This window comes from Mus pahari, chromosome 1 (genome assembly GCF_900095145.1).
Source record: "Mus pahari chromosome 1, PAHARI_EIJ_v1.1, whole genome shotgun sequence".
NCBI lineage: Eukaryota > Metazoa > Chordata > Mammalia > Rodentia > Muridae > Mus > Mus pahari.
In genome coordinates this window covers 85,266,714-85,294,537 of record NC_034590.1, presented here as the reverse complement: position 1 = coordinate 85,294,537, position 27,824 = coordinate 85,266,714, and the positions used below count along the sequence as shown (strand labels likewise).

Sequence of the window (27,824 nt, the reverse complement as noted above, 5' to 3'; positions counted from 1 at the left end):
TGTGTGTGTGTGTGTGTGTGTGTGTGTGTGTGTGCCTGTGTTGTTCTCCAGGGAATACTGATCTTATATAAGTGTACCTCTTGCTGGGCTCCAAAGGCTTTGCAGTCAGAATCCCTACTTGCTCTGCCTCACTGCTGGCTGTTGGTGGGTGAGGTGTAGCCTGTGCTCAACTCTGTCTATGCCTCCACATGTGTATGAGGGTGTATTCCTCTTCCTCTGATTTGTTCCCTAAGCCCTCTGCTGCCCTTCTCCTCATCTGTCTTCTCCCCATCTCCCCACCTCACTCCTACCACAAACTTAAGCTTGCTACAGTTAACTTGCAGTGTCTGACTACTGATGATTTTCCTCCAAACACTTGCAATGGAAAGATGCCTCTAGTTGCTGGTTCTAGATTGTTCTGGTGAAGTGTTACCATATGAAAGGAACGTGTCTCCTTGTACAGCTTGTGTCTTTTGTAGCAACACAGACATGGGAGCTCTAGCATATTCATCCTGTGAAAGATAACTTAAACCACAAAGGAATTACTTCATGAGCAGGAGGTTGCACAGTATGGGTGTGGAGTGTGTACAGACTTGAGCAGACTCTAAGATTTGTTTCCTTTATTTAAATGTTAAATGCTAAGGGCATGAAGTCTCAGCCTTGAGAAGCTTCCGGAATTTAAATTGATAAGGTGAGTGCTGAGTCGCAGAGCTTTGGAAGCTGACATGGATAGCCATCTTGCTGATGGCCTGATCTATGCCTACAACAAAGTGAACTCTGGAAATGAAGCCATGCAGAATGGAGACTAGGTGCTAAGGCATGAGGCCTGTTCTCTAGGGGACTCAGGCAAGGTTCCAGGTACTTAGCCTGCCTCAGAGAGTTCTGAAGCATCAGTAGATTGCCTCTAATATGATTTTAGGCACAGGGCTTGATGGTGTGTTTGATGTCACCATGGCTTGGGTAGGGGGCTTTGGTGTCTATGAAGGGGGCCTGGGAAGTGAGGCAGTGGCTTCTACTTAGAAGGGAACTGTGGCCATACTCTGGGCTTGCTGCCTGTAGCCTCTTTGGACTGGAATGAGCTTGGCAGCCTTAAGCTGATGCATAAATAAGTAGTGTGTCCTCTCGGGTTTTCCATAAATAAAGAAATTTTTTTGTTTATGATCCTTGTGGGTGGTAGTGGCAAGGAGAGACTGTGGAGAGGAAATGCAGTCCATTTCAAGTAAATCAGGTCTGTTGTGCCCAAGATCTCTGGTGTTTAGATGACACCACCCCACTGTGCAGCAGTAAGTGAGACCTAAAAGCTAGCTAAGTGAGCACACAGACATCTTGACTGGTCTTTAGGGGGAGGCTAAGATTTTAAACCAGACAGCTCCTAAGTAGATATTCATTTTTAGGCTTGTTTCTTTGGGTCTCAGCCTTCTAATAGTCTGTCCTCAGATCCTAGCACTCACAGAAGAGCAATCTCACACAGGGATCATGGATGAAGCACCTTCTCTCTCTCTCTCTCTCTCTCTCTCTCTCTCTCTCTCTCTCTCTCTCACACACACACACACACACACACACACAGCTTTTTTTTTAAGTTGACAGCTTTTTTTTTAAGTTGGAAGTAATATATTTTTAACTTTTCCATTGATTATCTATTTACTTTAAAGCTTCCCCTCCCTCCTCTCAGTCCTTCCCTCTTACTCTCCTCTGCCCTCCCTTTCTCCTGAGAGAAGGGGAGGCCTCCCATGATTTTTAACCTGCCTCAGCCTATCAAGTTGCACTAGGACTAGACATACCTTCTCTATTGAGCCTAGACTTAGCAGCCCAGTTAGGAAAAACAGATCCAAAGGCAGGCCACAGTGTCAGAGGCAGCCCCTGTTCCTGCTGTTAGGGATTCCACATGAAGACCAAGCTGCACATCTGTTACATATGTGTAGAGGGCCTAGGTTTGTCTCATACATGCTCTCTGGCTAGTAGTTCATCCCATGTAAGTCCCAATGGGCCCAGGTTAGTTGATTCTGTAGGGTTTTCTTGTGATGTCCCTATACTCTCTGGCTCCTTCGATCCTTCTTCCCACTCATGCACAAGATTCTCTGAGTTCTGCCTAATGTTTGGCTGTGGGTCTCTGTATTGTGTCTATCAGCTACTAGATGAAGCCTTTCAGATAACAGTTATACTAGGCTACTGACTGCAAGTATAGCAGAATATCATTAATAGTGTCAGGGGTAGGCTTCCTCTCATGGCATGGGTCTCAAGCTGGACCACTCATTGATTGGTCATCAATTTCTGCTTTGACTTTATCCTTGCACACCTTGTAGGAAGGACAAATTGTGGGTCTAAGGTTTTGTGGCTGGATTAGTGTCTTCATCCCTCCAGTGAAAGTCTTGCCTTGTTACAGGAGGTGACTATTTTGGATTCCATATTCCCTTTTGCTAGGAGTCTTAGCTAAGGTCACCCTCACAGATTCCTGGGAGTTTCCAGGTTTCTAGATCATCACAGCAAACCTCCACCAATTCTGATTCTCTCTCCCAGATCTCTCTTCTCCATCCTCCCCATAGTTGATCCTCCCTGTTCTCCTCCCCACTTTTTCTCCCACTCAGTTCCATCCTTCCATCCACTCCTGATGTCTGTTTTATTTCCCCTTCTCAGTGAGATTCAGTCATCCTGCCTTGAGCCCTTCTTATTAATTAGCCTCTTTGGATCTATGCATTATAGCATGGTTATCCTGTACTTTATGGCTAAAGTATACTTATAGATGACCACATACCACGTTTGACATTCTGGGTCTGAGTGGGGGTGCTCACCATGCTCCACACCCTCACTAACATGAGCTGTCACCTGAATTTTCGATCTTAGCCATCTTCGAATCACAGAATGATGGGTATAAGATAGAATCTTAAAGTCACTTTGATTTGCATTTCCCTGATGACTAAGGACGTTGAACATTTCTTTAAGTGTGAAGCACTTTTTCTAACTTTGCAGAAACAGCTGTCTAAATATATAGAAACATTTGTTTTTTAAAGTAATTAAAATCCCACATTTTAAAGCACCTTACTGTTTAGAGTCTGACCCTGAATGATCAGCTGGAACTCAAATTTATGAACCGAATTAAATTCTGTTCCAATGCTGCTATCATCTTGGTGTTTAAATTGCTGAAACATAATTCTAATGACTGACTTCTGACTTACTAAGAAATAAAGCTGGTGCAGTCCCAAAATTCATTGTCTCAGCTATAATGTAAAACATTTCACTCTTTCATTTTTTAGTGTGGAAATGACAACCTTTCCACCTACCCCAATATAATGACAATAAATAAAACACTCCATGCAGGCTATACTTTGAATTGAAAATATTTCAAGTTTGTGTCAATCAGAATCAGTTGCTAAGATCAGGTGGTCTTTATTTTTATCTACTTCATCGCTTATTCACACGGTGGATAGGACAGTAATTACTAGCATACCTCTCTGTCTGTGGACTTTCTGATGATAAACTGCAGATACGTAAAGAACCTCTAGCTCATTTACATCACATGTGTAATGCACACTAGCTGGGATATTAGCGTCTCAGGTTTGGTGGAATTGCCTGACACACACAATGATCAGCACATTTTTTGAGACAGCAATAGTCAGAGGAATGCAGCAGCACTGGGGAGCAAGAGGAAGTGGCCTGACATCCTCACATGCCCATCACCGTTCCACATCACCCCTGGACCAGGCTGGGTTTCCTTGGTGCCTAACAAATGGTCAGAAATCTAGTAGAGTAAATTACAGAAGCAGGAGCAAGGATAAATGTCAATTCCTAGGCTTCTTATTCAGTAAGAAGAAAAAAATTTGACTTCAGGGAGAGCAAACTGCCCCAAGCTTTGTGGATCTGTACATATGCTTATGTAATTTTCAAAGGAGATGTGCGGTCTTTTACAAATGTGTCGAGCCACATTTAATCTCAAGCAGGCATTGGATACCACAAAGAAGGAAAAAAGAAAGAAAGAAAAGTCAGGCATGGGAAATTAAAAGAAAAAAGTTCAAAAATATGCAAAACACAAGTTGCTAATAAAATATTGTCTGCTACACTAATTAACATGTTATTTACGAAGTTTATTCTTAGCATGCTAACGAGAAGATGACAATCCCATAGCAGTTTCCAGTCTGATTATTTAGGACTGTAGCAACAGTTCTATCCTGGAAGTCTGTTACAAAGCCATCAGCTTTCTACAGTCCTGTGCAGTATTTCTGAAGAACGCTTACACAGGAATTCAGTCAGAAGCCCAGATGTTTGAAAAGGAGACAGCAGACACACTGTAGCTGTGTTTTAAAGACAGCTCCTTTGCCTCTGCCCTTTTCACAGCTCCCTCCCAATTAAACCTAGCTGTGCTGTTTAGCTTGTACGTGTTCCCACGCACATCCTTGTACCCTATGTTGTTATTGCTGACTTGAGACATCCCAACAAGGAACTTCACTCCTATGGACTGAGCTGGGCCATTCTTCCTGCCTTTCAGTCACCTCTTGATCAGGAATTGACAGGATTTAGTGTCACACACAACAAATAACCTGTTAGTCTGTGCAAGCTCCCCCACTCTCCTGGACTCAGCCTTACTCATTTTTGTGTGCCTCTGTGGTCCTACTACAGCAGCCTCTTGTCAAGTGTTGATATAAAACAAAATATATTGGCCATCAGTAAAAACTGATAATCATCTTGAATTTGGTTTCAAAGAATGGTTGTTCAGTGCTCAGCAATTGAAAGAAGTGAGAAAAGCCTAATTTTACTTGCAATAGATTTATATTAAGAAATTTAAAGTCTCTATTAATATGTGCATTTCTGTCTTTATGCAATTTTTAAATGTAATGCCTAGAAATAAAGTGTCTTACGTCAATCTCTTGAAGTAATTATGTGAAAAGACTGTGTGTGACAGTATCAGGGACAACTTGTTTAATTTAATTTTATATTTTAGGCTTATTTTTATTTTTTAGAAGAGTATTGTGACCCCATTTGGGAGTTTTAATTTGTATCTTATTTAGTCTGCAGTGTGACACCAGTTCATTGTGTGCTGCTTTGTGGTAACTACATGTTAACTCTGTTGGAAGTAATGGTAATTATACTGTAATTGATACCAGTTCTCCCACAGCTTTGGAAAGCCATACAATTAACACATATCGCCACAGTTGGATACTTTCTTTTGTCCTTTGTGACATGCCATCTTGGAGTACTATTTTCAACAAGGTTCCTAAATATTTTCTTTTTCTTTGAAATGCCTATTAACATCACTAGCAAGTGAGGATAGTTCCTAAGTTTTATTTTTACTCAAAGGAAGCTCCTTTTCTAATCAGATGTAATTCAAAGTTATTTGTGATTTTCATTACAAACCCATTTGTGGTATCTTTTGGCTCTCTGGTGCTTCTTTCCTCCTAGGAGAAGGCTGCAGTAAAATACACAAGCTCTTTCTTTGAAAGAGAGCAGCAGCCCTTCTGTTACACTCTGCTTGCAGGCGGGATGGATGTGCAGTATCCAGTGCCCACCCGCTGCCACACAGTGTTCACCAGCCTGGAGACCGAGACAGAGTTAAAGCCAATTAGATGAAAATGACTACCCTCTGACTTTCACTGCCTCCTTCCCTTGCCTACCCCTGTCACCTTCCATTGCCTACAGTGGCCCAAGAGGTTCTGAAGCAGCAAACAAACAGACATGTTGGGACCAAAAATGACCACAGGGTAGGCTTGTTGGACAGAGGGATTAATTTTGAGTGCATCCCTTGAAAAAATGAATAATTGCTAAGAACTTTTGTGGCACAGTGACATGATTTTGTAGTATATGCTGGAGATCTAGGAGAGGTAGAGAGATGGTTATTATTGGGTCAGAAAGTTTCAAACCTGAAAGAATCCACAAAGATAAGCTAGCTCCTTGCTTCTGTAGATGAAGTAAACAGCCTAGCATGGCTGTCACAGAGCAGACAGGTTGGAAGGAGCAGGAGATAGAGAATGTGGAGACCCCCCCCCCCCGGGGGTGTTGGTAGGGACTGCAGGGCTTCAAGCAAGCCTCCTGGCCTCTCTGGCCTCAGAGCTCTGAGTGAAGAGGCCTTCATGTTTCTTTCTGGAATGACAGCTTCCCCATACCCCTCTTTTTCTCTTAAAAACATATGTGTATTTTACAGTAGATGCATTTTCTTTAAATTACAGGAAAACCTCTTTAGGGGATATGATATATTTGTACAGCTCATAAATTAAAACAGATACAATGTGGTAATGCCTTACACTTTTGCATTTTTGTGTGCATTTATAGTTCTGTTGGGGAAACATCTTCAAAACTATCAGTTGGCCTGCTAAAACTGAAGTACAATACATAATTCTAAAGAAAATATTCATTCTTGGTTTGTATAGTTTTGATATCTTTAGCTTGAATAAATTGTACCTATGTTACCAAAAATAATGTTGAGCAATATACAATGCAAACTGCATAGATATCTGAAATCAAATTTGTACAATCCCCAAGATACTGTTTTGGACAAAGTCATTTGCTAGCTGGCCATCAGTTTTGTTTTGATGTCCTTTGCTCATACTGGTAATGTCAGACTGACAGAGTCTTACTGGTGGCTTAAGTGAGATAGAATTCCCTGTTTTTAAATCATGTGTTAGCTTTCAAAGGAGCTTCTGTAATTTTACAATGGAACCTTTTGTGAACTTGTTACCAAATAATCAGAGAATATTCAGGAACAAATCTGCCACATGCCTCTGTGCAGAAATAAAAAGTTGAAACCACATATAAGCAGGACTCTGTCTACCACACAACTGGATCTGCTTAAATCTGGGTGCTTTATAAGTCTACTTGGGAGTTGCAAACTTATAAATAACCTTGCAGTTGGTTAAAACCATATTAAAACCATCTGAACAAAACAGAAAGCATTCTGCTCCAGGATGTCAGTCAGCACTATGACCCAGAGAAACATAATTGAATTCAGCGGCTCCTAAAGCTTACATGGTCTCCTGTCTTTAGGACTAATGGTGCCATATCATTTGTTATGTGACAGTCGATGGCATGAATCTAAGCATGTTGTAGGAGATGCATGGGTTGTCGTTGTTGCCAGAACAGTAGAGGCAGAACTTTTCAGGCTTGGTGACCCTTCACATCCTTGGGAAAATCTTGTCATATATCACTTGAGAGTGTCTCTGAAAGCCCCATAAAACATATCCACAAGAAGCGGTGCTGACAGTAGTTCATTGCATCAAGCACGTGCTACATGATGCTTCTCTGCTTGCAGGGCCCAGTACTATTGAGGCAGAGGGAGGCATGACACACTTTCCCTTCCCAAGCAGCCTATAGTCCAGGGGTTACAAAGACCAACTGAGCACCCCAAGAAGAAATCTGAACAGCTCATGTCACCCTTATTGACTATGATTCCTTTTTCAAGTGTGAATCTTGTGGGTTTTGGCAATACATATTACATATTACATATTACAACTGGATTATGGGTCTGTTCCTGTGGCTCCTCAGCTGGCTCTAAAGATACAATGTCTGCCTTGTTGGCTTTACATCAGATTGGGCACTCCAGCTGCTAAATACTGCTAAAATAACCTCCCTTTCTTCTTTTATTTTAATTTTACTTTTAAACAAAATAAAATTATTTTTCAGAATTTTTACAAAAGCAATTAAATATATTTTAAGTATTTATATGTAGATATTTAATATTAAAAGATAGATAAATGCAGATTAAGGTAAGTAAATCAGTTGAACAATAGAATAACCTTCTAGCCAGGGCTGAGCTTCTGCTAGGACGTGGGAGTTCTACCTTACTCTAACCCTGTGTCAGGACTTTGCATGAACAGTTTTCCCTGAAATCTCAATCCTTCCCAAACATTCCTTTTATACTGTTTAGCTGTCTACTGTTGGTAATTCTCCTTTGTTAAAACATGTCTATTTCTAATGACAGATGGAAGAATGAGCACTTAAGCAAAGTCAGGTTAATTTCAGTTTAATTTCTCTTTAGAAATGAGAGGACAGAGGACCATGTACTGATCAGGTTGGTACAAATTCTCATTGGAGAGACTTCTGTTCTAACAAGTTGGTCAGCACATGCCCTCTTTCTTCTTGACCTCCAATAGGTGTCTCTGTGCTCTGGAGCAAACAAAATCAGAAAACTCAGGGATTAATTCATTCATGAGTACTAGCACAGTATTGCTGTCGAGGATGCATTAGGAGCTAGATAAGTTAAAAATGTTAGCTAACAAAACATTCCTGGACTACAGAGGTCAATGATGAGCTTCATCCCTCCTAGTCAGTGGCTTAATTATCATCAGTGCTGACTCGGGAAGCATCAAAGTGGCCCTGTGAAAGTGAATTCCAGTGCCTGTAAGGCTTCTTCCTCTAGAAAATCACCTTCTAACATGTCAAGCCTACATTTCACTTGTATGTATTGTATGTATGTATGTATGTATGTATATGTATGTATGTATGTATGTATATGTATGTATGTATGTATGTATGCATGCATGTATGTATGTATGTGTGAGCTGTACCACAGAGTGGAGATGCCCACCGAAGCCAGAGTATGTCAGATCCCTGGAACTAGAGGTTTTGAGCTGCTGATATAGGCGCTGGGAACCAAACTCAAACCCTCTGCAAGAGCAGTAACTGTTCATACTCACTGAGTCATTTTCTCCAGCCCCAAACATATCTTTGACCATTAAATGTAAACTGTAAGATATAAAATAAAATGATAGAATATGTATGGTAAGTCAATCATAGGACTGTGTGTGTGTGGTTGAGAATATCTTCTGAGAATCAAATCATAAAAAGATATGTCCAGGGCAGGCCATAGTGGGCCAGAGAATCACTGTATGTTGTATTTGTCTTGCTTAAAAAACATAATAAAATAAAACTTTATTTTGGAATATGTACTTATTTAAGCCAAATGTCTTTGATAGGGAATATCTTCTGTTGTCAGTATTTGACAGAGTTTGCAAAGATGCCTTTATTTACCTGTGGAAAGTCCAAGTTAGATTTATATTAAGCTATATAATCAAATACATTTTTCTATTTTCTTTAAAAAATTTTTTTCTTCCTTCTTCAGGAATATTTCAGGTTCCTATCAAGCTTTGTTTGTTTAGATTCTTTTCTTCAAGGAACTCTCATCAGTACAATGCAAAGTGTATTGAGTCTAAGTATCTCAGTCACAAACTTGACTGTTGGAAAGCTAGTAGTCCTTGCTCCTTCTAGCCACTCCCTTGTGTGTGGTCTTATGAGATGAACTGCTGTGTAAGATCTATAGCAAGGCCTAAGATAGAATCCCAGACTTGTAAAATCCTTTGATCTTGATGATAGAGAGTCAGCAATGTACGTGAACCAAACCCTTATTGTTGAAAATAGTGCGATGAAAACTAGGGGCTAATTATGTAGTCAAGACTTAGAATTTGGGCATATTGGAAAATGAGTTGATTAAACAGGATATAGAATACAGAGAAAATGTGGGTTTTTCAATATGAATAGAACTTGGCAAAAAGGCAGAGAAGAAGCATGTCCCAGAGACTATGAGGAAGGCAGGATTATGGTGTTGTCCAGAGATGAGCCACTGTTTGTCCCTAGCAGAAGATGCCTGATGGGAGGGTTATTTGTTTGTTTGTTTGTTTGTTTTCTATTTTTGGACTTGAAAAGGCATGTGGGCAGTAGTGAATGAAGTACCTTGCAAGCCAGGGTTTGACCAAAATACAGTGGAAAATAGAAGTGATAGAAGATTCTGACCTAGACACTTGGAATTACATAAGTTGAGGAGGCAGGGCCTGCTAGGAGGCTGTTGTAGACAGTGAAGGCTGTAGAGCAGAAGGCTTATGCTAAAGATGACAGTATGTCCTTGAAGGGAGGACAAAAGGCTTTCTGAGAGGAAAAGCAGCCAGCCCAGGTGGTTGAGTGGACAAGAGTTAGAAGGAAGTGAGACTGAAATTATTCGCTAATTTGCACTAGAGTAAATAAAGGTCAGGAGGGATACTCGGTAAGGGGAAATGGTCATATTTAATTCTGGACGCTGTGTTCCCACATTGAAGAGCTAGTGCAATATAAAAGTGAAATCAAATGTCTAGAAACCGTTGAGCTTGGAACTGGGATGAAGATGGAAAAACGTCATAACTACACATAGCTGGACTTCAAGGGTTGACATTATCTCAGAATACTGCAATACCTGTGTTTTGGGAGGGCACAAAATGATTGATGAGCTACGGTGTTAACCTTTATTGCAAATCTGAAAGGTTTTAAAACGTTTTAAATATTTAAATGCTCATTTGGCTATGTAACAACAAAATTCTTATTTACATAAAAAAGAATCATGTCAGATTCACCATGCAAGAGATTGGTGTTATTAATTCCACAGTTATATGGGCGCAGAAATTTCTATTTACTATCTCATATGTGTGTGTGTGTGTGTGTGTGTGTGTGTGTGTGTAGAGTATTTGTCAATTAGTTAATAACACATATTTACGTTTATTTAAGAAAGTTGGTGTTGAACACATCCTAATTATCACATATTTTACATGTAAAAATAACCCAAGATAATTATTTTTACCTTTTAAAACTACAGTATAGGTAATAACACCTCAACCTATAGCTGTTTGCTTTGTGACACCATACTCAGACAATCTGTACAAATGGGCTTTTGAATAAAGGTAGGTAAAGTGCCTCTCTTTTAGACCACCAGAGTAAAGTACATGGTACCGTTGTCTACACAGGTCTAGAAAAAAATATCCATTTGTAAAGTGACTAACAAAGGCTCTCTGAGCATTTGCCATTTTCCCTCCCAATTGTAGGGAAGGGACTGCCTTGAAAGGATTCCAGGCACAGTACAGGCTGGCTACCCTTAGTGACCCAGAGGGAAGGTGAGGCACAGAGTTACATTTCATATGTTGGTTTTCTGGGGACAGCTACAATCTGTCATCCTGCATATGGTTTGAAAGTGGCTTGTCTCTTTGGCAAGCAAACTGTTATTTAAGTACACCATCCACTCTACTACTGAAACGGTTTTGCCAAACTTATCCAAGTAGTCTCACATGCTTAAAGATGGTATAAATATCATTTATTGCCAGCAGTTTTCTCAGACTCCATGGAATGTCTTCCTGCTGCCTGATCTAAGTGTCCCAGTTTACATTATGGCCTTTACTGCCTCTGTTTGATGGAGTGATCAGTAAAAATTTAATGACACTATAAAATAATAAAAATGTCATTAATTTACCACGGATCTTGGATGCAGTGGTTGTAAAGTTACATTAATAAACAGAATATTTTTTACAACAAAAAGCATTGTTACGTGGGAACTTATAAATAACACACATAAATTTAAGAGCAATTTTACTGTGAGCACACACATTATTATGGAATAGCCAATAAGTGTATAAAACACAGTATATAAAATTTTATTAAAATATACTGTGCCCATCAAAAATTCAGCTTTTATCTAAGTGCAAAGAAAAGCCATTATTGTGTGCTTACTGTTTCATCTCTGTGCCTTCCCCAGATCACAGTCTCACGTTTGTTGCCAGGAAGCTGACTTCCTTGCCTAAACTAGAACAAACCCCTGGTCTTGTATTTATCCTCAAACTCATTCTCTCTCCACTGGTGCCAAGATGTAACTGATCAATCTTGTCATGGTAGGCAGGGAAAAGTTGCTAATTTAATGCAAAGTTAAAAATAATGCCAGAGGAGCTGAGTGGTTTGTTCAGTGACTCTGGAAATAAGGGCTAATAATCAGAGTCTGTCTGTCAGCACTGAGGCCACCTCATCATTGACTCGGATAACACGTGGATATGATGGATGCTACTGTCTTGTGGCTTATAACATTTTACATTCATCAGCTCTCACTAACGGGGGCTTTATCATTTAAATATCTTTATTTAATATGCAACATCTACCTCATACATCATAATTTCAAAGCACTTAGAGAGCCAACAGTCCCTACAACACAGCAGAGCTGACGTTTAATTTTTTTCTAGTAACTTTCACATTGCCTGCGTGTTTGGGACTGACAATGCATATGTGAGTAACTGTTCATGGGGCAGCATGGAGAATACATTCTATCATCAATATAAAGACCAGGGAGAGTTCAGAGTGGGGCATGGGGTTAAGATTACACTGAGGAATTTTGCTCCTATCTCTACATTATTCTACTTTGAAGCTATGTATATTGGGAGGGCTAGTTCAAGGGGTCGGTATGGGTTATTTGCAGTGTAAGCATGCAAGGACATACACTCCATTGTCTATATTCCATACAGGCACAAGCCCATTGGTGCTTAACAGCCAGAGACATGACTTCTTACACTGAAGCATTTCCATACTCTCCCCATTCCTATATCCATGTCCTGTGTTTAAGAGGCTCATGTTCAACATACTGGTAAATCTATGCTTAGCTCACCTGAGCAGACCTAACTGGTAGACGTCGGGCCCTCCTGTGTTTGGGTTCTGTGCTGGCAAATAAATATTCTGAAATATTCTTTGAAGAAAAGAAGGAAATCTTCTGGGAGACTGAATAGAAATTTCTATGAAAGGGCTTGGCTTTGCAGGGCCCTGCTTTAATCTCAAACACAGTGCTTAATATTATCAAATTGAAAATGCAACCCACTGCCCCCAACACTTTTATCGTGGATTTATTTTCTACCTATTTAACCAGCATTTCATGGGACGTTCTTCCTTGTCTTCCAGTCTGTCAAAATATTGATATTTTACAGGGAAAGTGTCTTTGCAGAAGTTTTTTTTTTCCAATGAAGTCAGAAAAATTGTTTGACTTCAAAGACCCCGCGACTGTGTTGCGGAGCAACGTCCTAGATGGTTTCTTGTTATGATTAAAAACAAGCTGGTACTACTGCATTGCAAGCACACTTCACTTTTAGGAAAGAAAAGATATTATCATCATGTAAACTTTGTTGTCTTGGGGCTTTTACAAAGCATGGCATGTAATCTCCCCTCTTCTTCTCTGTCAAAATACTGATACTCTTTCAGGAACTTTTTTTTTTTTTAAAGTGAGAATATTTTCTAGGAAAATCAAAGAGAATTAATGACTAGAAAGATCCCTGGAATATGCATATTGATAGGTGGGTTTTAGAGAAAGTTGCTCTACCCCCACCTGCCTCAAAAATGCAGTGGAAGGTTGTTCTTCAGAGAAGAAGGGAGGACTCTGGGCCCATCACAGGGACATTCACATGCAAATATGCCAGCAGTGGCAGAAACAAAGGTATAAGGTGGCTTTCCAGGGCTTTTCCCTTTGACTCTTTCTCTTTGCATCACCAGGGATCCAAAGTACTACTCGAAAATAGAAGAAGTGGACTGGTGGTCAGCAGCTGTCCTTCCCTGACCGCATGTGCAGCTCTGGCGCAGCTTAGCTGTGGAGGCTCTGTGCTGTGCGCTGCATCTGGCTTAGTTTGTTCCCCTGCAGCCATGCTTTCACTCGAGGAGGTCCTGGGGAGCCACCATTCCCTTTGGTTTTGATTTCCAGTCTGTCTTTTCTATGTGTTGTAGTTCAGAGGTTCCCCCACGCCCTGCTATTGAAGCGAGTGGGTCAGTGTTACCCGTTTGGAGAAAGGATGGCTAGGTGACTGTGTTTTGTTGCAAGGTTTTCCCAGAAACAGTGCAAGATTAAAGCAGGGCTTATGCTGTGTTTTCTTCCAATGAAGATTTCAACGCAGTCTCTGATGAAGGGGAACTGGAAGACTTACTGCAACAATTTGACTGATGGGAATTAATTATAGAAATATAATGATATTCAAAAATAATCATATTAGAAAGCACAAACGCAGTGATGCTGTACAAATGAGGCACATCCTCTATCAAGTAATTGTATGTTTGCTCCTTCAGAATATTTCCAAGTTTCTAAACATCTTACGGAATAGAACACTCGGCATGTTTCCGTCAGATGCCGAACATGCTCGATGCAGAACTAGGTCATTGAACAATAGACTGAAGAGCAATCAGCACTCCACTGCTGCATAATGCATTAGTATAACATGCAGAAACCATTCCCCGAGCTGCAAGCTGCTATTCATGTCTGTACATTCAAGCCGACATGACATTTAATATCCTTTCCTAGTAATGAACAACAAGGCTTCATTCATTCATAAGGATAACACAAAACTAAGTGTGAGTCTAGAGACGAAGCCTGGAGAAGGAGGTGAGAATAGGGTTGGTGTGCTCAGTTTGTACAGATCATCCCACTACATTTAGGATGACCAGTGAGCCCCAGCCACTGATCTGAGGGGGGCAGGGCTTCTTCCATTTTGTTACCCCAAACTCCTGCTCTTACAGGAACTGGTAAACAAGCAAACACCTTTGGGGTTCTCTCCTAAAGAAGCAGGGGTTTTGCTTCCTTTTTTTTTTTTTTTTTTTTTGTTGTTGTTGTTGTTTTTGTTTTGTGGGGTTTTTTGTTTGTTTTGATTTTTTGTTTGTTTGTTTGTTTTACTAGGTGCACTCTTCAGTTCCTAGGAATTTACAGTTGAAAGACTTGCTCCAAGCAAAGGAACAGTGCCAATGTCCACTCTACTAACTTTGACCCATTCAAATCCTGGTACACAGAGCTGGAATTTGTACTTTATCAGGTTTTACTGATCAAAATCATGATCTCTAGATGGAAAGGTTGTTCTCCTGTTTAGCTTAGCAGTAGGTTTTGAGAACATTCTTAAGGTTTTGCACATCTGGCCCCTCTCTCCATTGTAGTTCTTGTAGATTCCAGAAGCAAATCCAACAGAAGGGACAGGATAGGCAGAACAGCTCTGGCGCATTCTCTGTCATGACCTTCCCTTTCCTTCCAGTTTCAGCCTTCTTAGATCACCTGGTTCATCAATGACAGGCTCAGCTGTCAGCGTCTCAGAGCATGCATGGGTTAGACATGATGTTTCTAAAGCCACACTGTGCCCATTAAGCAACTACTGAAGCTCAAAACTAAAACAGGCCTCTGGTTATCCTTTCTCCTAGGAAAGAACACGCTTTGAGAACCTGGGTCCCCAGTTAACAGGGAAGTCAAGTGAAGATGGAAAGCTGGGCCCAGGTGTCATTGATCTCACTCGGCCAGAGGACGCAGAAGGTGAGTGGCTTTTCCCTAGGTTATGTTTCTGCGGATCTGTACGTTTATGAAGGTGAGTGAGTTAGGCATGGGATCCTTATGAACATTCTTGGATGTCACTATTTGGATTTTCTAGGCAAAAATGAAATGTTGGTCCTCAGTGTGTATTATAGTTGAGGGATTGAGGGCTCTGAGACACTGCTGGATTCTCTATTACTGAACACAAGTAATCCAAGTACATAAAGATGTTATTTTAAAGTTTTAGTGAAAAATCCTTCTACATTTCCTTAAACATCTCTGTGTATCACCTACTTCACTGGATTCTTATTAAGAAAAATAAGAAACATAATTTTAAAAAGTCTTCTTTGTAAAGAAGACCTCTTTAAAAAAAAAAAAAATCTAGACCAAGTAATTCCTAGGCACAGTCAAAACACTTGGGACTAACTGACAGTTTCAGCAGACACCGACTGACTGCTTAGGGAAGACCTAGCTCGGGACCTGTACACTACCCACGGCCGAAGCCTGTTCAGCATCTGTTAGAGAGAGCAGCCTCCCCTCAGGATGTCTACCTGCAGCTCTCTGTATGCCCATCCTCGCTGCTTCCTGTTTGTTTGTCTTAAATGCACCAAGCACCCGTCAGCAAAAATCATTCCCCAGAGGCCGGGTATAATTTATAGGTTAGGTCAGCACTTTGCCAGCGGTGTGGCCTGGTTATTTACTGTGTCATCACAGAGTGGGGACTGGCTTTCCCGTTAGCTGTTTCTTTGGCAGAATCCATCCCGCCAGTCAGGGAAGATTAATTTGCTCTCTTAAGAGTAACAGGATCCTTTACGCATCTCAGATCCTAGTGAACATCCTTTTTTTAGCTTGAGGGGGAAAGTCTAGCTAGTTCCCCGTGTACTGGCAGGGTGTCTTCCAGGACCCTGATCCCTTAAAAACACACAAAGATAGTTCTTAGCAACAGCAGAACTGGACCTCCCCTGGCATCTTGGAAGTCCCCAGTATGAACACTGAGATGGGTGGTGTCAGACAGGAGCAAAGCTTCTGAGCTTCCAGAAAGCATGATTTCTGTGTTAGTTGGAGATACTAATTCTTGAAGGTGGTCCTGGGTGCATAAGGTCAACATAAATTCTGAGTGGTAAATACATGAACTTCTGTGCTTATGTGAGAGAGGGAGACAGGGGCGAAAGTAATACAGAGGAGGGAAAGCGAGAGGAGAAGGAAAAGGGCTGAGAAAAAGGAAGATGAGCAGGAAGTAAGGGATTAAAAGATTTAAAGACCAGGACTCTACCTGCTCTCCTCCATGACAAGTGTGTATCAAGGGCACACTGACATTGTCATAGGCACACAGGCAGCAGGCTTTCACTGGCAAGGGCTGAGATGCTTCTGTCTAGCCAGACAAATGGTTGGCATGGTTAACAGGCTGATCAGCACAGACATGGAAGTTGGCATGGTAGTCTGCAAAGAAGTGTTTTAGATTGGGCCCATCTCGGTGTCCCTGGGAAGTCCTACTGTAGAGTTCCTAAGCCTTTGGCTTTATAAAGTGAGCTAGACCATCTCCAGCACTCGAGGGGTTCTGACTGTCCATTTGGCTATGGACCAGGAGTTGCGGAGCTGTCATCTGACCCTTGCTTGGCCAGCACTTTCATTTGATTTCTTAACTATGTATTAGCTATAATTATAGTGAGTTGCCTCTCAGTAATGCTGCTAATCAATTTGATGTGATTGTGTGAATGGAACTATTGACCATTATAGAAAGATAAAAACCTTAACAGCAAAGAAAAATCTACAGAAGGGTTGAGGAAATTCCACTCAGTATGCACATTGTCTAGATTCAAGTACATTTTCCTAATTACTTTTTTTTCTTTTTATATGCCAGAGGACCTGTTATTTTCACATCCTTTTCTCATATAATTGTTAGATACTCTTTGAGGAAGTTATTATTGTTATTATTATTATTATTACTATATGATTTTCTTACCTCAGCCTCCCAAATACTATCTATATTCTATAACACCTATAACACCTATTATTTTTTTCCCATTTTATAGGTGAAAAGACTGAGGTTTAAAATTGAAAATAACTTGCTATAGGTTCAATGCCAGTAATGATAGAACTAAAACTGGATGGAAGGTTCAGGTTCTGGCTTCCAGACTATACCTCTGTATAGTTGGAGAATTGTAATGTCTTCAGTTTTCTGAACAAACTTCTTGTGACCTTCCTCAGTATGGCCCATTTCCTCTCCCCTAAATATAGCTGGTCATGCCATACATCAGTTCTCATGTTACCCCATCACACAGAGCAGCATGCTGATGAGTGTAACAGTAGACAGGCTGTAGTGGCCCAGGAGCTTACGGAGCGTGTGAAAACCTCCCTTCAGAAGCTTGCCCAGAGTTGCCATTGAGACCTCATGTGCCTCTGGGGGACTGTGAGTTCATGAATGGAATCGAGTTACCTGAACTAATATGGACAGCAGTGCAGTGCCTTTGTGAGGACTTCTGAGATGGGCAGCAGCCTTCTGCTGACTCCAGCTTCGTTCCTGGCATCTGTTCAAGTCTGCGCTGATTGCAAATCCTGCTGGAGTTACAGTTCATATTAAAGTCAGGAGAGTTAGCAGGTACACATAGTATTCTCTCTACTCTGCTTCATACTCCCCTCAGCATGAAGATTAGACAAGGGCTGGAGTGTCAAGGTAACAACAACCAAGTGTACTTATGCAGCCACTAAGCCCATGGTTCAACAAAACAAACAAACAGCCAACATTTCTTGAGTGCCTGTGGTGTGCCAGTCCCCTGAACTAGACCCTGGGTAAGTCATGGGAAGTTAAAACAGTGATGCCCTTCAGCAGCTAGGGCTTATGATCTAGTGAGGGAATACAAGATTCAAAGGTAAATCTGTGCATACAAGTGCTACCTTATCATCACTGAGAGGACTTTAAGAGTAAGATTTCTTGGTCCTCTACCAAGTACCCAGAGGGCAAACTCTTTAAATAGGCTGAGCTGAAAGGTGAGCTATGCCTCCAGCTTGGGAGATCACCTCCTTCTATCCATGCACGGTCATCTCCAAGTTCCCTCTCGCTGTGGAACTGCCATCTCAAAGGGCTGTCCCCTTCTTGCATGCCTCATCCCTCCTGTGAGGCTTCCTAAGTACAAAAGTAAGTCAATCAGAAGACAGGCCCTGCCTGGACATACTTCTCAGGACTGTGCTGCCAGCCGTGAAAAGGGTGGTATTCCTTAGAAGCAGCTTGAAGGCCTGCTTCCCACTCCGGGCATGGAGGCAACAGGGAAAAGGTCGCCCCCAAAGGCAGCTGTGCACGTGTATTAACTACTCATCAAAATCAAATGACAAAACCATAAGCAAGGCAAACAGAAATTAGAAATATAAAAGGCAAATGTCTTCAAAATTTTATTTTTAAAGTCCAGCTGTTATCTGGCTTGGATGTGACAAGACAGCATTTCTTGTTCGCCATGGTATTTATAAAGCTACTGTTTCACTGGCGCTGGGGACTTGGGAAGCCTGGTTAAGGCCCTGTTATGTTTAGAAGCCAATGAAGATTTAACTTATATTGAGTTCACACAAGATTTTAACATTCCTTTAGTACACATAAGAATGGGAGGGTTTGGTTAGTTGGGTTTGTGGCCTTTTATTAAAAAATGACAATCTGACAAAGCTGTCAGACTGTTTGTAGACTCTGTGTGGTGTTTCCCCTTTCTGGGCTCTATGTAGGCCAGAGTTCTTTCTTATCCAAGGCCTGCTGATTTCAAAGTTACATTGTGCAGCAGAAAGGTGCCTGGCTTGGTTATTGGAAGGCTTAGATTAAAGCTCCTTTGCTCATCCACTGATGCCCAGGCACAAGTGTCTTTAGCTTTTAAAGGAGGTGTGTTGGATTTGATTGTCTCCAAAGTTTCTTCCACTTCCATGCTTGTTGTAAGGTTCTTTGGAAAGCCTAGAGTCTGTTTCTGGTAAAAAAAAAAAAAAAAAAAAAAAAAAAAAGGATATATCCACACACGAAGCTCAGTTGGCTCCATTTAGGTTTCTGTTTTCAGAGAAATAAGAGAACAGTGCCTTCAAGGATTTATTTCTGCCCCTTGCTCAAGTGAGCCTGCATGTTCTTTGTGCTTTATTATTAACACGAACAGAACATCTGCAGTATTTGTTACCTTCCACAGATGAGTCTCTTCTCCCCTTGACTGCTCTCTCCCTCTTACCCCTCCCTCCCCTCCTCTATCTCTGTCTAGCTCTTTCCTCCTTCCCTTCCTCCCTCTCTCTCAGTTTCCCTCTTAAACCTGTGGTTTTACATTGCTTTGCAGTATGTTTTGTATAAGAAAATGTTACTTTTCTCAATCTTTCACCTTCAGTTGCTATGGTGTAGCCTTGGAGCTGTCCCTCACTCTCATGTGAAGAGCAGTGGAATATGTGCCTGTTCTTTAGGGACAAGCTCTGAAGGTGATTATCTTTAGCTGATTTTTGAAACTTGAAATTGGCATTAGACCCGTGTGCTACTCTGTGTGTTAGACACTCATCCGGATTTGATGGGAGTGGACGCATTATCCCAAGGGCTCCTACATAGGCCTCTGGCTCCCAGAAGCTTTCTGTAGCTTCCTATGTGGGGAACTGGATTACAGCAAAGTTACTTTTCTTAAAACAACTTCTCACCATCATCATCTTCTCCCCCGCCCACCTCTGGTTGCCTCTGGGTCTTTTATCTTAGGTCAGTTGTATTTATCATTGGCTTAAGACCACTGTTGATGAATTAGAAGACTGCAGGGTTGCCTTCTTGTCTTTCAAAGTGTGCCAGTTAGTGTGCATATCCTTTCTTGGCAGCCCCGCCTCCCCTTGGGCCATCCTCTGAAGTCCCTGACACTTTGTCCTTTCTCTTACCTTCTCTGGATCCTTACTCCCACAGGAAAGGAAGTTTGCTGCTCTGAGCCAGGAGTCATTGGAGGCAGCAGAAGAAACTAGCCTGACCTAAGGTGGCATTCAAATGCTAGGGCTACTTGCGCCTGGGAGTGTGAGGTCACCTATTCAAGCCCACTGGAGTGCTGATGCTTTATCTTTCAACACCAGATCCTCAGATCTGGAACAAAGAAGGGGACCTACCCCTGCAGTTTCAGCTGAGCTGTCCCTTCTCTGGTTCCCAGAAAACGGAGACTTCCCCTTGTTCAGGTGTTTGAGAGTGATGAGAAACTGGCTTGTTCTTAAAAGGCTTGCTGTTATTTTTCTCAGTTCTCTTTTAACTTCTACACAAAGGGTCCAGTCTGACTTCTGGACTTTGACAGGATTGTGCTAGATGCCACACTCCCTCCCCTTTACCCTCCACTTCAGGAACTAGAAGACTCCTATCCCTATTGTTTCCTTCTAGAAAGTAATGTTCTCTCCCTACTTTTCCTACCCTGTGAGTTGGGAGGTGGATGCAGAGCATGTTCTAAACTTTCCTCAAGCCCCACTGTCACCTGAGAAAGTACACAAGACTTTACTGTCACCTGAGAATTCCACAAAACTTTGGGTGTTTTGTATACCCATATAGGTGCATAAAAGAGCTATATGAATCATTTATTTATAGTAAATCATAAAATATACCTTAAAACAATTATTTGGCATAAGTACAGTTTTACAATTTATTAAAAACAAAGCAAATTTTCAGCTGCAGGAGGTATGGCACCTTCAGCATTTTTCAGAGTTGATTGACACTTTGATTTTATAATTATCAATGCTAAGAAATCCCCTTTATCTATATACATTGTACAAAATGGCACAGGTGTGTTTGGGTCCATTTCAGAAATGATTGGAAATTGTCCTTAATCACGCTAAAATTGAGTGATTAGTACGAAACTCAAGTCATCATCCAAATGGCAAATTTTAAAACCAAACATTCTAATGCAATACAACCCAGAGACATACTGTCTGATGCTAACATAGTGACAGATGATGGTAGGAAGATAATAAAAATCTTTGTTTTCTATGAGAAAGCCATTATGTTTCCATACGTACATAAAACTGTAAGTTCACTGACAACAGCGTGATTCACAGCGTGCAGTAATCTCAGACCCGAGCAGAAGCCTAAAGGCAGCACTCTGAACTGCCAGAGCTGTGGTGTCCGTTACAGGGTCAGGCAGACAGCCTGTGTTCAGAGCGCAGGCTGCAGTGAGGCCACACAGTGCAGCACAGGTGGGCGCTTCCAGAGACAATGCTGAACTATCATGTGCTTGATTTTGAATTGTTTTGGTCACTGTGTGTTCAGGGACCTTTTGCTGTTGCCACCCTACTCCCAACTTCTATGTTAGGCTAGATCGCCTTGTGCAGGTGTTGACTCACAGTTTAAGAAGTAGTGGTCTTATTCAGATAGTTCCTAGTGTTGCTGTTGCTTTCTTTAACTCTAATTATACGCCTTGGAATTGGACTCATTTGCCCTTAATGCAGCCAGAATGCAGCAAGTACCAATTAGGGACCATGTGGTCTTGTCATTGGTTTTTTTGGTCTGTTTTTGCCATAGTGAAGATTGGGCACAGAGCCTTGCCCATGCTAGGCAAGGAATCTACCACTAAGCTATAACTCAGACCTAGTGTAATCTTTTAGATTTTTGAGTTTTTTAGTAGAAATATTCCAGAGCTTGCTTGTCTTTTCTTAGAAGGATATCAATCTGGTAGAATATGTATCAGGAATAAAGGGTGAAGAATTATATCTATAAGCAGAAAAGACTAGAATAAATCAGAAGGACTATTACCCAAGGCTGTGTGTCAGGGTTAGGCATCTGGCCCTCCATCGCTTCCTGAAGCAACATATCCAGACATCCCAGAGACCCTCCTGAGACGCTCTAGACAGAAGTACCTGGAAGAACCAATAGGCAGGTATCTGCAGCCAGGCTAGGAAGTGGGAGAAGCCTGAGATGTGATAGATATGAGAAATAGCTGCACAGGCTGGAAGAGCAACAGAGTTCACAGAGCCCTTGGCTCTGGGCTGTTGTATGAGTATCACAAAAATGTATTTTACTGTGGATATAAACCGTTTTAGAGGCTCCTGTGCTGCAGCTTATATCAGCTCTATATATAAAGTGCAGGGCTCTTAAACAAGCAAATAAACTTCTCTTACAGAAATATATTTGCTATGTCTTAAAAGCTCCCAAATAACTTTTAATGTTGGGAGAAAACAATTTCCATTGAACTCTTCAAGTGATAGATAGGCCTGGTGGGGCAAGAGAGTGAAATGTCAGGGGTTTTGTGTAGCTGCATCCCGAATACTGCATAAGAAGAATTCAGCTTGCTTCATATAGTGTCAGGGCTTGAAAGTCCAGCCAAAGGCCCATCCATCTGTGAGGAGCTGAGCCCTGCCCAGTGGCTAGTTTCTCTGGAGACTGCACTTTAAAGATCCAGTGATAGTGTGTATGATACACACACACACACACACACACACACACACACACACACAACTACTCCTCAGAAAGACTGTCCTTATCCCAAGGGAGATATATATCTGTATGTGCTATTGCTATATTACAAAGTGGTCCCCAACTCTATAGCAACCAAATGACCAGGAATAATAACACCTACCTTGAAAACTAGACCCAAAATCAGAATGCTTCTCTAGCCATGGGCCTGTCAGCTTCATGTAAATCAATCTACTGGAGTGAGCATGCTCACAGAGGTCTATGTAACACATGCACAGACTATTTAGCTCTTGACATGCTATCATTGTCTAGGTACCAGTCCCAAAACTTGCCTCTCCTGGCAGCAACAGCCACTTGGCTTTCCATATGCAGACTTAACATTCGGCCCAAGCTTAGGTTGGTAAAAATCAAGGCATGAAGTCAATTCTGAATGTTCTTGAAATTTCTCTGCTTAAGATCAGGATTGAACTTGAAACTGACATTGTAGCCTAATTGGCTGTTTTTCTTCCCATAAGTACATACCTGTGATCCTCGGACTTAAGAGGCAAAAGCATGAGGATTGGCTGTTTAAGGTTATCCCCAGCTACTTAGTGAGTTTAAGGTCAACTTGGGTGACCTGAGATACTATCTCCAAAGAATAAGATAGAAGAGGAGGAGGAGAAGGAGGAGGGAAAAAAAGAGAAAAGAAAAAGAAAAAAGGGAAGAAAAAGAAAGAAGAGGAAAAGAAGAAGAGAAAGGAAAAAAGAAAGAGAAAGAGGAAGGGGAAGAGGAAGGGGAAGAAGGCTCTCTTGGCCCAGTGCTCACATGTGGGAACCTACTGTGTGTTGCAGAACCAGAAGATAAGGGATGGCCGTGGTCAGACTTTGTGAACATTCACTGCATTTTACTTAGTTTAACTTAGTTTTATTCTGTTAAGTAATAAATTGTGCCCCTAACCCCAACCAACTTATGAGTTCATTTTTAACCATCTTAAGAACAGAGCATGAAATCTTTTGAATTTACGTCACTATTCTGATCCATTGAGCTACCACTTTTTCATATCCTTTACATGCCCTAGCTTTGAAAGCAATGTTTTTCCTGGACCCATGGACATCATTCTCCCATTCTGGTGTCTAAGAGAAAGACTCCTTAAAGCAAACAAAACACAATGAAGCACAGAATTGAGAAGGGCTATTAATATTAAGTTCATTGTTAGGGGTTTGTAGAGCTTAGTAGAGAGGTGCATAAGACAGTTCACGGTGCCATTTGAGACATCCACGTTGATAGCAAACATGATCGTGGGGCCAGTAGCATAGGAGCTGCCAGTGCACTTCCGTCATTTACTGTGAGACCCGGGAGCCAGCTGACCTCTCCTTTTCTCCTGGGGAACAAAAAGTGTGTATCAAGAGGTCTTACGATCTTAAGCACAGGGTCTCTGATCTTATGAGTATGTTTTATCCTAGTCTTATGCTACTCAAGGAAGGTCCCATTGTGTGGTTTTATGAATTTGTGCATGCATCAGTTTACATATTTTACACACACCATACAATACTGGCAACAGCATTCAGAATTAATACTCTCCAGAAGCACGGACCCTCTTATCCTCCTTCCATGGTAGTCCTGGAAGTGGCAAGATAGCAGACGAGAACTGCTCAGTGTGGCAAATCAATAGAAGTAGCAAAAGGCAAAATGACAGTGTGCAGATCCCAAATAATTGTAGGTATATGGGGTATTTTGTCCATCACAGCTCTTCTTACAAGACACATAACAGTATATAAGAAATCAAAGGGGGACTTACTTAGAGTCTAACTGCAGAAGCTCTCAGATGCCAGGGAAACACACAGACTTCCCTCCTGTGGAAGATAGCTCTGTTCTCCACTGTGCCCTCAGTGTTTCGGTATCTCTGGTATAACTGGTTGTGCTGGACCCTGGGGTGAGCTATGGCTAGGATACCACGTACTCACTCACTGCATTTGGAGTAGGTGGGCACATGGAACTGGTGATGTGAATGAATGAGGTTAAATGTCAGGTTAGAGGTAGGCATAAAACACAGGATACCTCCTACTGGAACCCAGAGTTCTGCCAGTCTTCCCAAAGAGTAGCAGTCCTTTAATCTGTGTCTTCAAGGAGTGATTGCAAGATGGATGTGCCTTTGTAGGAAAGTAGAGAACTGGGATTTGTAGCATGAAAACAGTGTGTAGGAACCAGGGGTGGTACAGTGTTCAAAAACCAACACTTCCAGTATGGCAACAAGAGACAGTGCTGGAGCTGTACAGAGAAACTAGCCTACTGCTCTGGAGGTTGAGATTCAGCTATAGGCACAGGGACGGGGCAGGACATTGGAGGGGTTTAGATAGAGAAGTAGCCTGGTCAGAAGTGAATGTGTGATATTCCACTCCACCTGAAATCAGAGAGTGGTATTTCTGTGGAGGCTAAAACATTCACACCTGGAAAGTAAGAATCGGAATCAGAAAGCTAGATTTTAAAGTAATCTGGCAGGGACCTGGAGGGGCTAAGATAATCTGCAAGGGGAGAGTTGAGGAGATGGATCAAGTAGTGTCTTGTTTGTAAGTGTTTCTTCGCCTTGGTTTATGTTTCATTTCATATAGAGTCTGTGGTAGGAACAAGGGCTAGGTGAAGCCAGGAGCTGCCAAGCAGGTGAATTATTTAGTCTACCAGCTTTCAGCGTCCTCTGCATCCTCTATGGGCCTCTGCTTGTACCAGGCTGGTTCCCCTGACATCCTCAGAAGACAAAACCTGTTATTGTCTTATTTCATCCCCCAGTGGTCTCCAGTTCAGACTTAAATGTTGCTTTTCACCTGGGCACACCTGCACATGAGCCCTCCCGAGCTACATGTGACATACATATTAAGTGGAATATTCTGCGCTCTGCGCCACTTTCAGATCATTAAAATACAGAAACTCAGAAGCCATCCCAGCTGCTGCGGGAATCTGTAGCTGGAACAAGCTGAAGGACTGTTCAGCTATCTCTACAAAGTAAATATAATGAGAATTTAAAAAAAAATTAAACCAAACCCGAGAGCAGGAGACTACAGGGCCTCTGGTGAGAATTCCCTTCATTTTGTAAAGCCACGGGCCACATGCACCAGCTCACCACAAAGTCATTAAGCCTTTTCAAACTCAGATGAGAAACATTAACAAATACCACAAAGGGCTTTAGTATGGCCCCTTTGTCCTCACTTGTGGCACGTTATAACTCCTACACCACTCTGCTCTGTGTTTGTTTAAAGCTGCCTCCATCAGGTGGGGCCTAAAAGAACAAAAGACATCTTGAGCAATCCTTAGCAGGAAATGGGCTAATCTAAACATGGTTTGTGACACTTTAAGTAGAATAGAAAGCAGAGGGATTGATTAGCCATTAATGTCCAATTGGCTCCATATGGATGTTGCAATACTAAAGCCTTTTCCAGAGCAGTAGCAGAGTTATTGAATTAGAGTCTATGTTTCCTCAGAGCTGACCTTAGGGAATTCCCTTTTGGTTCTTCTTGTTAATCTTTCAAAAAGAAGACAGTTTCTAATAGAAAAACAGAACAGCGCTGTCTACAGCAATGCGCTCATAACCCTGAAATCAGGAGATGCCTTAGTGTAACCCCTTCTAACCCCTGCTGTCATTTCGGTTCTCTATGCTTTCTGCAAGTGTGCTTGCATCTTCAGGGTGGGGTGCAGTTCAGACCACAGTAAAGGGCATGAACCTCATAGCATGCAACAGGCTTCTAGGATGTGCTAAGCTGGGCAAGGAAGAGCATCCTTATAGGAAGAAACTTACTTCCAGTTGGAGAATGGTGGCTCTGAAATTCCATTTTCTCAAGTCTCTCCATGGTGACTTAAGAACTTCGGCCTAGGGAAATTGTGCTAGGCTGAGAGTTGGCAGACATGAGTCCTAGGTGTGGCTCTGCTCCCTGATAGTATGGTAAAGACTGGTTAGCACAGAGAGTATTCACGGAATCTGGAAGCCTTGGTCCAAAGGCTGTCTACCCTCATACCCATTTCAGGGTATTGTGAGGAGGACTGAGATCATGTATTTAGTAAAAAGCACTTCGCAGATATTGTTTGAAGCACAGTTACATAGCACACCTGGTGTGCTTCCTGAAACATGACCTCTGGCTTAGTCTATCAAAAAGCTAAGTTGCTTCCCAAAGGATCATTTTGCAATGGCAACTAATTAACTGTTTCCAGAGTATTCAGTGAAGCGTTTATTTGTTTGTATGCTACATATGACTACCCATCTACCATTATGATTTATCTACTGTTTCTTAGGTTTAGACAGTCTATAGATGAAGGAAATGCAGGGTATTTGTTATAGTGGACTTGTAGAATCCTGGGATGAAAACAGGGACTTGAAACTGTATCTTTGAACTTTCCTACATTGGCAAGTCAAGAATTAACACCTTAGGCATATGACACAGGCATCCCATTTGCACTGTTGGTTCTTAGTTATTTACCAATCTTTAGCTTAGAAGAGTCAATTATATATCCACCACATGTGCCTTCCTCAAGTCAGTTCCCCAGTGTTGCTCATCTGCCCAGCTAGGGCCTGCCCTTGAGCTCAGTGGTGAAGCACTTTGCCTAGCCTGTGCAAGGCGGGTCTGTTTCCAGCTCTGCCAAAGTAAACAGACGAACACATCTAGCGGATGGTTTATAAAAGAGGCAGGGATAAGCCATGCCCTGCAGGCCTGGCCATCTATGTCTCAGACATGAGGAGCATGTTGCTTCGCTGACGATGGAGGCTTTCTCAGGCACAGAGTGGGTTTCCTACTAAGTTAACCAGGAGGACAGCCAGCTCCTTTCCCCCTTTTACTTTCTTTTCTTTGTTTTAACCAAGAAGAAATCAAAATTTAATTTTAATCAGCATTCTTGTAATGAAAGTAAGTTAACATTCTGACCATAAGCAGGAACAGAAGCTACCAAAGGACTCTCCTGATTGGACAAAGCTAAAACTGTCAACAATAGTGAGCTGAATCTCTAAGATAGCCATTTGGCTTTGGTGAGATGAGCACAGTGAATAAATTGAATGTGATTTATAACTCCTCTTTCTTGATATTCCATGTCCCTCCCAGAATTCCTTTCTCATGTCCTTCCCAGAATTCCTTTCTCATGCCCCTCCCAGAATTTCTTGCTCAGTTACATGTTTACTTCTAGTGTGCTTGTTTTTATTATGCCTACTAACTACATAAGAGACTATCACGTGCATCAGGTAATTGTAAAGTTCCACAGAGAGAAATAATTATTTTAGTGATGGCAAAGCAGCCTGAAATGCTGTTAGTGTGCACTGTCCTCTGGAGTCACCTACTGCAGGTGCTGCCCAGTTACTCAAAAGCAACCAATGAGAGCTTTTTCTCCCTTCCTAATGATTTTTGTTTTGTTTTCTCTCTTCTCTTTTCTCTCTTCCCTTCCCTTCCCTTCCCTTCCCTTCCCTTCCCTTCCCTCTCCCTCTCCCTCTCCCTCTCCCTCTCCCTCTCC

At 41.7% G+C, this 27,824-nt stretch overlaps 1 protein-coding gene across 13 annotated transcripts in view; it reads left to right on the top strand.

Annotated features, from left to right (window-relative positions):
- Nucleotides 1–27,824, top strand: part of Sox6 (SRY-box transcription factor 6) — a 550,047-nt gene that overhangs the window by 492,693 nt on the left and 29,530 nt on the right. For all 13 annotated transcript variants that reach the window (XM_029537970.1, XM_029537945.1, XM_029537995.1 and 10 more), the window contains one exon: nt 14,893–15,001. In XM_029537970.1, the coding sequence (XP_029393830.1) occupies nt 14,893–15,001 (109 nt within the window). The remainder of the gene's footprint in view (nt 1–14,892; nt 15,002–27,824) is intronic.